At 37.7% G+C, this 12,152-nt stretch overlaps 1 protein-coding gene across 8 annotated transcripts in view; it reads right to left on the reverse strand.

The window, feature by feature from the left end:
• Positions 1 to 12,152, reverse strand: part of ENOX1 (ecto-NOX disulfide-thiol exchanger 1) — a 356,767-nt gene that overhangs the window by 66,240 nt on the left and 278,375 nt on the right. For all 8 annotated transcript variants that reach the window (XM_058045129.1, XM_058045130.1, XM_058045124.1 and 5 more), the window contains one exon: positions 1,401 to 1,507. In XM_058045129.1, coding sequence (XP_057901112.1) covers positions 1,401 to 1,507 — 107 coding nt within the window. The remainder of the gene's footprint in view (positions 1 to 1,400; positions 1,508 to 12,152) is intronic.

Here is a 12,152-nt window from a genome sequence, read left to right on the forward strand (position 1 = left end):
AAGGGATGATCTTAATATAATTAAAATAATCTACTAGCAAATAATATTTTTATATTTCTCTAAAATATAAGACAAAGATCAATCCCCAACTTCCCAACTTTCGATTGAACAAAGACATTATCCACTATGTATATGAAATATTTGTGAACAAAATGCAAAATACAGTTCGTACTAATAAATTATGCTAACATTTTATTTTAAGTGTCCCATTATTGAAGTAGTTTTGTATTCACCATAATAGCACTGATAATAAAGTATTCATTTGGTATTCATGTAGATGTTACATTTAGTGCCATTGGTATTCAACTGTAATTTAGCATTAGTTAATGGACACTTAAAATGTTATCCCAATGATTTATATCACAGTACTTCAGTGTTTCTCAAACTAAGTGTACAACACTTATTTTACAAGTGTACTACAGAATAATTAAATAAGTGCACCTTACCTTCTAAAGTTTTTATTCTGAGACAGAGAAAAATCATTTAGAGGACTGTGATAGTAACAATCAACACACTGTACCACATGGCAGTAAACCAAGTGCATGTAAATTGCTCATATTAAAATTAAAAAAAAAAGGAAGAGGAAAGAAAGAAAGAAAACAAAGACAGAGGTACTTACTTTTTAAAATACAGGCTCATAGCGTATATACTGAATTAAAATCGAAAGCTGGATGACCAAAACACAGGATGAGGTCTAGCACTTCCTTTGCTGCCACTCACAGCAAGGGGAGTTAGAATCCCATTTCCTCTGCTCATGCTTATGAGAGTCACACATGCATGGTCCCACACTGCTAACTCCGTGTGGTTGTATGATTACATTTATACTGGTTTCTTTGCAAGCATAATACTTAGAATCAACACAAGAGATCTACTTTTTCTAAGATAAACATAGAACAAATAGGAAGGAATAGGTCACAGTTAGGGACTTAATATTCTTAAGTCATTATTTAGGAAAGAAATTTTTTATTTTATTTTCACTCAAAGTCATTTTATAATGACCATAAGATGGCACAGTGAAAAAATCTTTGCCACAGAATTCTTCTTTTAAAAACAGATCATGAGGACTCCTATATTCCTTATTTGAAAATATTGTTCCTAATTTCACTATGTCAGTTCATTATTTTAGATAGTAAACATAATCTTCTAATGATTTCCCAAATTTTGCATGAAAAATAAAAACACATTGCTCCCTGTCTTCATTTTATTTAATGGCTATTACCATAATGAGAGCAATGGGAGCAATTCATACTGTAGGCGAGACTGCAAACGGCCAGTTGATTAACAGCTAAAATGGTAGCTGTAAATATTGCCAAATACACTATGTCCAGCTACAATCACACTCGTTCTGTGTCAATCCAGCTGTGAGATGATGGATAGAAAGTAAAAATAAAATCACCAACCTCAGAATGCTTTCGCCAAATGTCTATGTTCTTTCGCTGGGCTTTCGAGAAATGGTCCCAAGCTTTTTGTCTGGTAGAAGCGTTGAAAACGGCGACAATCTGCTCAACTTTGGTGAACAAGGAAGTCAAACAAGACAAGCAATTTATGTTGTGATCACTATAGAGAAGCAAAGCAAAGACACTAGGAGTCTATGGATGATGTCATTACTGAAACAACATCATCAATATCCATCCAATGACGTGTCTTTCGTACTTACATTGTATCAATGTTGGAGATGTCTCCCTTCAAGTCTGTCTCCATAACTTTAGTCTACACAACTCTTAACTATGCACCAAGAACCAGGCATGCAGCTGCTTCCCCGTGATGTCTGCTACCACTCCCTGTGCTGGCACACACATGGTGTGTGGCAATAGGTGTGTGACCACAGAAATGACCCTGAGACATCCACCTGACACGTGTTTTTGGGTGGCAGCGGCGTACAGACCAGCGGGCTGCACGGACAGAAGTGTGGAGGGCAGGCAGGCTCTGATTTGAAGGGTGACTATCTGATTGATAGTGGGAACTTGTCAGCAGGTGGGAAGGGCTGAACCTCCCACCTGGAGGAGGCTAAACCTTCTGCCTGCAGGTACATCAACCCTGCACTCTGTGGCTGCAGCTGCTGCTTCTCCACTCAATATCAAAGGGCTCACCTGTGGTAGATCAGAGCCGTCTCCATGGCCTATGTATCGTTACTTACATGAACAGACACTTTTTTTCTTTCATACAAGGTGAAGAACAGATGTGAAATGGGCTTCCCTCATTCAAATCTAATGAATTTGTTCTGAAGCCAAACATCAATATTTCAATCAGTTTTCTAGGATAATTAGGATCCTCAAGTTTTTAGCTATTTGTTCATCTCAGTTGAGAAAGCTTTTCTCTCAACACTCCTTTCGTTCTTCTCACTTGAGTTGAAAGTTAAATTGTCCTTCCACAACAGTGACTGGCCTAAAAATGATTTGGCCGAGATGTAAGTTACCTTGATCCCAGCACAATTAACTGAAGAAAACACCAATAAATCCAGATTTTTTACAAACAACCTTGGCTGTGCTCATGAATGAGCAGCTGTACCAATCTATGAAGTCAAACTGAAAAATGCTTCAACTCTTTGACAAGGTTCTTTGCTATCTATCCTTTTAAATTCCTGGGTGGAAACAATGTCCTTTCTTTATCAAGTTGCAGTCTGCAGCACTTCTTACTCCTCTCACTGAAAAGTGGTGGCAGGAGTGCTAAAACACCCTCTGCCCTGGTCCCTCATCTTGCTGATCTGGAGCTTCTCTCATTCTTCCCTTAAGTCAGTGATGTAGAGAATCTTATTATACATAGCAACCTATCCTTCCTAAAATGGTGAGCTCACCTACTGAAGCAGTATCTTTCACCTCTAGAACAAAAAGTTAATATCTCTCATTTGAGCACATTTCTTCTATTCTCTGGTTTTTTACCACTTTTGAAGGCTGCCTTCAGATTCCAGAAAATTACAACATTTTGAATAGAGTTTTTCTTTCAGGGACGATTAATTACCTTCTAAAGTCATAGAAAATAATTGTAGTTCATTTTCTTTTAAAATGAATATGTATAGGTAGTTTACAATAAAGAAAGTCTTTCAGACCTACAGTGATGATCTTATCCATTTGTAATCCATTCAACTTTTAAAGGTAGGTGTGATAATTTCAGCCCATTAGAACTTGCTTAGACTAAAGAGTCTAAGCATCAAGGAAGTAATGCTGTGTATATTTTTTCAATTAATTTGAAAAGAATGAAAATGGTAAAGCACTCGATTATTATGTGTATAGAAATTGAGGCTAGAATTTAATTACTGTCATTCTGTTGATGACCCAGGTGCTCAGAAAATTTTGCTTAATTAACAATCTGTTTTCAGTTTGCAAGTGGAAATTCAAGTAGAAAAGATTCACAAAGATATGAGGAAGAGCTGGTTTGCCATTTTCCACTAATAAGTATTAATAAGATCATCTGAATTTTGAAAAACATTTGAACTTTAAAGTGTTTAATTTCCATTATGTGAACAGGTGCTAAGATTTATGAAAAGTCATTATCTGATAATTTCAGAAACTTTCCTCAATGGAAACACAAGCTAGGAAGATGCCATAGCTTCTTCTTGTATAACTGCAGTAGACAAAGTGAATACTAAAAGGATCTTCTTCTCTTACCTAACTTTTTGGAATTAAAAAAGTGACAAGAGGTAGGATAGTATGAGTACAACATGCTAAAAATCAAGCCATTTAAAGAAACTTTATGAAACAGGTAGCAAGGGATAATAAAAAGGAAGATGCAGAGGACAATACTAAATGAGTATGTGTCAAGGACCAACATACCAGTGCTCTATTCAAACAAAGTGTCAATGTACATACAGCAATTTCAATATTCACAGCGATCTAAGCTATGAAGCTTTGCAAATTCCACCATAAAAGGTCTCCAAGAATTACATTAGAGCTAAACAGCAGCCAAGGTCATGGCACAGGGAAGTGCCTCCACATCTTTTTCCTCTGCACCAAGATCCTGCATTCCTGTGCCATGAAATGGTAATTCAATGTAAACCTGCTCTGCCACGTTTTTTCTTGTTGCACCAAGACTCATTTGTTTTCCCCATAGGTACTCTGGAAGCCTAAAGCTGGCATAATGCTTGTGCTCTGTGAAATTGGAAGACAAGACATGATGTACCCACTCCTGATCAGGATCAAATTTGTATGGGTAAGTGATCCAGCAGCACACAGCCCATAGGGATGGTAGATTCACCTCTAAAAAGAAGCCATGAAAGGTTTATATTTGCTGAGAAACTCCCCAGCTAACTCATTTTTTGTCTGTGTCTGGGTGAACTTGTCCAAAGAGAGGCCCCAGATTTTGGGCTGATATCTTCATAAACTGAGTCTCACTGCTGACCATAGTTTTCAGATTATTTCTGATCTCTAGGAAGAAATTTTGAAAACTATATAACAGGTCATATCTATCTCTCCAAGGCACCTTGAACTCCAGAATGCAGTGTAGTGTCAACTGTGACTGGTAAGTAGAATTATTAAGTAACATGAAATATTCATTGTTAAACATCTGTTAGTGAGTTCTATGCTATATCAAATTTTCATTGACCATATGCAAAGCTATTTCCTTACTAAATTAGGATTTAAAAAACCACATTGTTCTGGAAGGGTCCATAACATGTCATGTTTTTCCCATCAATATGGCTTACAGGATGTAAGTAATTGCATCTTTCCTAATGACTTATTCTGTGGCTGCTAATTTACACGGCATGTTGCAGACAAAGGATTATTATCTAATTGCTTTTCTGCTGTGTTATAAATAGTTAGAAAGACCCAAATAACTAACCCTAGAATGATATGCAAGTGCAATACACTTTATTAGAGGTTCCAGGTCATAGTAAGTATATTAATAGGAAGTTTAAGACTTGGTTTCTGCTGCCATAAATAATGCTACCTGGAAAAAGTATTGCTATCAAGTATAAATGTAAAAGCAACCAGAAAAACTAGGGAAAACAGCAAAAATCCCTTTAACAATGCCCGCAGAAGTTGCATAGAAGATTGTATGAAAAGGAAAACTAGAATATCTCCCAGGCAAGAAAATATTTGATACAGGATATTTGAAAATTGTACTACCAAAGAAAAACAAAAATAAATGAGAACCAAAGTGTAACCTCATCTGCAGATTAAGAGGTAGAGAGGATACTTTTACCCTGCGTTACATTATCAAGTCGTCAATTTTAAATACATGATTGAGTGAAGGCTGAAATTTATCTCTGGGTTCAGGAGTTAAGAAGTACTCAATTTTTCTGCCATGTATATTATTTTATACTACATATTATTATATACATAATTTATAATGGAAAAAGAAACAAAATAGAAACAAAAAATGGGTTAGAATAAAAGTAAAAGTCTTGGATGGCAGATAAAATAATCAGATTTCATGTAGAATTTTACTTTAAATTCCACCAATTAAGGACGCAGGATGAAAAGGGCTTTGCACTAAATTAATGCAAGTGTCAGAGTAGAATATATGGCAATTTAACACAGAAAAATTCTGTAAGAGTGTGACAGTTGACATGAAGGGTAAAATCAAAATTCAACCCATAAAATTACAGTGTAAAGGAAACTGTTACAGTAAATGTATAACACGCTTTTCAAATATAGAGTCGCAGCACAGGGAGGATATAGAGTTGGCGTGGTTTGGGTCAGAAGCCCTGTTGCTGAATTCTGACTAAGCTGCAGTCTGCCAATCGATTTGGCTCCAAGCCCAGCAAACCAAGGAATTACAGTAGTCAAGGCTGGATGCTGTATTGAATGAATTAGAGTCCCCAGGTCAGTTTTGGATAGGGAAGAGAATATTTTTGGCAACAGTCCTGAAAGGCATTTGGTAATGAGCTGAACAGAACTTAGCATTAAGTCCAAGGCTAAAACTGTGCGTAGGTAAATGACATGTGACATGGGTAAGAGAGATGGTAGACAGATTGCAGAGTAATGAAACATGTATTATTTTAATTAATTTGAGCCAAACATTCATTCTTTTGGTTATGGTACTGTTAACTTTCAAAAAAGAATTTCTCACTTTTAGAGTTGAAAACCTGCAGCCTCTCCCTGTTACTCAATTCACATGCCACAGACAGAGAAACAGATGTGATTGCCTTTGACTAGCAGAGGAAAACATAAGAGTTGGAAATATCACCCTGGGGAAGACTGCAGATAATGCAAGGGGTGGGTCCTGAAGTAAAGCATACGACAGCTAGATACAGAAGCAAAGGCCATTATAGACTTGTATAATGAAGATACAGGTTTTTTCAGCTGTGCAAAATACCTCATCTGCCACTCCACTTTGATTTTGGCTTTGTTTGGGTTTTGTGTTTGGCTGTGTTTTTTTAAAAAAACTTTTTAAATTCACAATTATCTGCAATCCCATCAGAGAAATTTGGTCTGTGTGCTGCCCAGATGCCTGTAGGTTTCATAAGACATAGAGTTAAGACATAGCATGATAAAGGAGAAAACCATAGGACTTCACTATTACATCCCCAAATTCCACCTTTTTGGACAGACCGAGAGAATCTGCAGTGATTTATCTCCCAAATCATTTTGCTGTGTGGGCGGTCAGCTTGCAAGGATGCCATTTCTCAACCTGCCCTTCTACCAATAACTACATCTGTCCTAGCAATCAAAACCAACCAGAGACCATTCTTGTTCCCTGAAACCAACGGGCACAGCATGCTGAGTGTCCCTGCAGCAACAGCGCTTCTCTCTTCCCAAAAAGATGCTTTTCTGGAAAACTATTTGGCCTTCATCAAACTCTGAACTGTATCACATTTTGTGGGAAAACACTAGCTGACCCAGAGCAACAACTTTCTAACAGCTGAACAGTATGGGCCAGCCTGCCCTAGCTCAGCTTAATTTAATCCTGCAGACAGAGTCAGGGGGGTCATCCTTTACTAGCAGTCTCACCTCTTCTGCTCTCATCCTGGTGCAGAGGTCTCAGCAGTGCAGACAGCAATTACAAGACTTACCAGAGGAAGAAGGATGTTTTTCCTCCTACCCTTTCTCACCTACCTGAATACTAGAAAGAATGTCCTCTCTAAATTACTTCTACATTTCCCTTTGACTAGGCCTACAGCATTTGAGACCAGAAGGGTGTATGTCTGGGTTCATGCTTGGTCCCTCTTCCCGCTCCATCTGACTCAGACTGGCTTGTGTGGGTTATTAAGAGGCTTAGTGAATGTCACTAGTCTATACCTGGGTGATGCAGAAAGAAATATTACTTTCTAATACAATCCACAAAGACAAATTTAAAAAAAAATTATACCACAGCATTTACTATAACCCCTGGTCTTGTAAGAATATCAAACCCCCGTGTCAGCAGCCACTGTTTTCCTTTCTCCTTCTTTTAGCTAAGGAACTCAGTGGGAAACAGTGAAAGAGGAAGCAGTATGGGGAAACTAAAAGTGCCCAGTTTACAGGATTCATACTGAAACCTGTGCAGTAACTTGTCTCAGGTATGTATATCAAGAATTGATAGTTCTAGAAGTAGAATGCTCCCTGTTAAACTTTGAAATAAAGAAAAAAGTACAATTTAATTCAAGAGAGCCCAGGTTGCCCTGCAAGGTATTGCTAGAAAATCTGTCTACAGTTTAAGCTTTGAAAATCTTTAAGGTTATGAAACCGTGGTTTAATTTACAATCGAGAAACTGACAGCTTGGTGTAACTGCAAGAGCTGGCGCTGTGCCATGTGATAAATCACTTGGACTCAACAAGACCACTTCACCTTCATGTCATTTCTCAACAAACAGGTGTCTGACATTAGACCAGCACAACACAGGAGGGCAAGTACAAATGCGCAGTACCTGCTCTTTCAATGCCACCATCTTACATTACGGAATGGACTTTATGGACCTTGTGTTGACAACCAGAAAAAAACCTAGAAAAACCTCATCTGCCCCCCACCAACTCAAGAAAGGTGAAGTGAATGCTGCTTTCTTTGTCAGCTCAACAAGATTATAAACTATTCCCAAAGTATTGCAGTTAATTAGCTATTCCTTCTTTTATTTATTGTTAGGCATATTTCTTTCAAGTTCTCAGATTTAAAAATAGCAAAAGTGGGAACCACCATTTTTGGTAAATCTGTCCGAAAAGAGAACTCCCAGGCAACTCTGTAATGTAGGAACATCATAAATGACATGAAGTCATCGCAGGTCCCATTAAGTGAAGTAATAATTATGCAGGAATCTTGCAGATTGAAATATTCCCAGGAGAGCTATGTTTCTGGGGGGCATAATATGGTTTCTTTTGCTGAAGAAAAAGGATAAACATGTGGATGAGGAGGTTTCAAGAGCCATAGACTCTACTGGCAATCAAAACAAAAAAATTGTCTCACATACTTCAGGTGTAAAATTTACTTCTCCATCTGTTGCCATATCTTATTTCTCTTGCCTGCCCTGACTTCTTCCTTCTGTATTTTTGTTCCTTCTGTGTGTGTCCATCTTTTTCTCCCACATAGTCTATCCCTTTCCAAAACTCTTTTCTTGCCCCATAACATCTCTGTCATCATCACAAACTACACCATTTATGACAAATTCAGTGATTTGACATGAAGCATGACTAGTGCACACTGAAGGGAGCAAGTATTTCAATCACTCCTAGTTGCATAGGATTATTCATACTTATAAGGTTTATTCAATCATTTGTAAGCAGTCTGAACAGCATTAGATGTGCAGACCACATGGTATGCACAGCCAACTCATCCTTTTGGGTGAAACCACCTTTCCTTCCTTGCCTAATGACTCTTCCCTCATCCTTTATTTCCATAGAACATTTACAGCTCAGTTCTGTGATGCATCAGGCCCTTACCCCTGTCTCTACTCAGCAAGGCAAGTCAAAACCAAGCACAGATTTCCACGTGATTAAAGCACATGCTTCTTTGCCTTGAACCTTGTGTCATCATCTAGGAGAAATGCAGATTGCAGGCAAGTGGCATGAGTTGTCAAAATAGACTGAATTCTTTTGGAAGGCAGTGCTTTTATTTTTCTGCAAAATACCATGCATATTTAATGGACTACATTAAAAAAAACAAAACCACACACCCTCTTAAAAATAACAGAAGAGAGAGCTTCTGTTGAAATTCTGTCCATGCTTAAATCAATACCAAGATTTGTATTGACTTTAGGTGGAGTGAAAGCTACAGACAATGGAAGGAATGCAGTCATTCAAAGAAAATGAAGCACAGAGGAATAAGCTATGGGAAATACTACCAACTGCAACCACAAAGGGTTATACTGCCAAAAGAAAGAGAGTAACTACAAGAACGCAAGGTAAAATAAAAATGGAGTCTTTCATCTCTATTCTCTGCCACTGCCACAGCATCCTGTATAGAAATGCTTTTAGGGAACATGTGTATATGAGATAGAAAATCTCATAAATAGAAGGACAACTGAAAAAAGAATAAAGAGATCCAGCTGAGCTTTACTGGACAAATTATCAGTATAGAAACAAGCCAAGAGCACACTGACTAAATGAGCTAACAAAAGGAACTGGATGGATTGCAGAGGTTATTTTGTACTTTTTATTTTTTCTTTTTTAGAAATGCATCAAGGTAGAAAGCAATAGTGGCAACTAATGACATGGATGATTAATGTTTGTATTATAGTGGCATTCTATGACACCAACTGAGAACTGGGCTGCACTGTAAAAACACATTATATGACTCAATCTCTTTCACAAAGAGCTTAATGATGACCTAAAAATTGCACATAAAGTAAGCTTATATTTTTGAATTAGTCAGTGGCAAATGAAAGAAAGACTGTAAGACTGGACAATTAAAGAGCAGGAAAATCCTTTTAAAAGTTGTTATTAATGTGGAGCAATTGAAAGAGTGCTCTGGAAAGCATGATTGTATATTAAAAGTCTGACTGCTAAGCATTTAATCAGCATGCTTTTAATGTCTGTAATGAAACTGGCTTCATTTTTGGTGCTATAAGAATACTAAAAGTGGAAGGATTTTGGGGAGAAAGTACTGAAGTATGGAATTTAAAGGAAACCAGAGGAGACAGTGATTTTAGCATTCATCATTATATCAATGTAAATTCTATCTTTTCTAAAGCAAGAGAGCAACTTCTGAAGTGAACCTGTACAGAGAAAAACAAAACTGTTGCCAATATTTTTAAGAGAGCTCAGAAAGTATTTTTAACATTTTTCTTACTTTTTTAACATTTTAAAAAAAAAGGAGATTCTATCTCTGAAGGCATTGATAATGTCAAAACAGATTAAATCAAATCCAGGGAGATCAGAGAGTGAAAATAAAGAAATATGAAAGGAGGAGAATTTTATTCAGTCTATTGAGAATGCTTTTCCCTTCAGAATTATTTTTTTTTTTGGTTTTGTTTTTTTGGATTTTTTTTTTGTTTTTTGTTTTTTGGATTCATGTCAGATACCTACCAGCTACTTGATAAAAATATTTGATGTAATCTAATATACCACTGGAATCCTTAAGAAGAAAAAAAAGGAAAACTCAAGGTGACAATTGTTGGAGTCCAAAAAAGGGGTACATGACACACAGCCTTCTCCCCAAACCTTTGATTCTTCCTAAATGGAGAGGCCTACTGAATCAGAACAAAACTGAATCTAGCTTCACTTCCTGTTTCACAAGGAAGGGCTGAAGATAATTAGCAACAGGCAAAGCAGGTAAACTGCATAATGTCATAATCCACAGAATCATAGAATGGTTTGGCTTGGAATGGATCTTAAAGATCATCTGTTTCAACCCCTCTGCCATGGGCAGGGATGCCTTCCACTAGACCAGGTTGCTCACAGCTTCATCCAGCCTGGCCTTGAACACTGCCAGGACACTGTGGGGCATCCACAGCTTCTCTGGGCAACCTGTGCCAGTGTCTCACCACTCTCACACGTTTCTTCCTCATAGCTAATCTAAACTGGTCCCCTTTCAGTTCAAAGCCATTCCCCCTTGTTCATGTTCATGCTGGACATCAGGAAGAATTTTTTCACTGAAAGAGTGGTTAACCATTGGAACAGGCTGCCCAGGGTGAAGATACCATCCCTGGAAGTGTTTAAGAAATGACTGGACAAGGCACTTAGTGCTATGGTTTAGCTGGCATGGTGGTGTTTATTCAAAGGCTGGACTCAAATGATCTTGGAGGTCTTTTCCAACCTTACTGATTCTATGATTCCATAGGAAGTAATCTGGCCAGGGGCCCCATGATAAAAACCACCCTCCTCTCACTGTTTTCCCACAGGTACACAAGAGACTGATTCATAGACTCTGATGGGGACCTGGTTTCAGAGTCCACTAAGTTCATTAGTTCTTTAGTAAAACGGGCCAAAATGTCCAAATGATGGAGTGTCATAATCTGCTCAGTAACCAGCCATGGGGCACTTCATTACATCATGTGTATAACTTATTAACTTGTATACTGGGACACTTTCACTACCTTCTGTGTCTTACTCTTTAGACACCAAATTAATTTTTGAATATGGAAATATTATTCACCTGTAGGTACCTTTTTCAGTGTTGCTAAGGGAGACTGCATTAAATAGTCTGAAAACTCAGTAAGAGGTAGGCAAAGTTTACAATGCATGGAGAAGAGAGTCAGAAGAGGAAATTGTGGCTTTGGTGCAGTCTAAAAAAACACCAACAGCCCAACAGGGATATCTCTAGGGCCTCCATTTTCCTTAAACATGGGGACAAACATCTGTAAACCTTACGCTGAACAGGTGGCTTGGGAGGAAATGAAACAGAGATGAAAGGAAAGCCAAGGGGCAGTGTCACATGTATCTAAGCTGGGGGAGTAAATAGATGTCGAACCACAAAGACAGACCTATCCTAAATCCTTGAAAACAATCCATACTTTAGGCACCAATTCAAATCTAAAAAAATCAAGTAATTTAATAAAAAGAAGGAAGTAGAAATTTTTCTCTCTTAATCCCTTAAATAACTGAAGAAGCACCATTCTAAGAGTCCCTGTAGCACTTAAATCAGGTGCTATAAATTAGTGGTGTGACAACAGTAATACACTTTATTTCACAGATTATCCTGGTACAAGTACCTTGATGAGGTAATTAATTCACGTGCTGAGCAATTGACCCAAATTTTTAGGGGTAATCTGCTCAGTAATCTCCTAAATACCTCCAGGCACAAATTTGTAGCAGGGATTTCAACGCCTGTACTTCTTTATTAGTTTGGCCATAAGATGAAATGTT

Source organism: Melospiza georgiana, chromosome 2 (assembly GCF_028018845.1).
Source record: "Melospiza georgiana isolate bMelGeo1 chromosome 2, bMelGeo1.pri, whole genome shotgun sequence".
Lineage (NCBI taxonomy): Eukaryota > Metazoa > Chordata > Aves > Passeriformes > Passerellidae > Melospiza > Melospiza georgiana.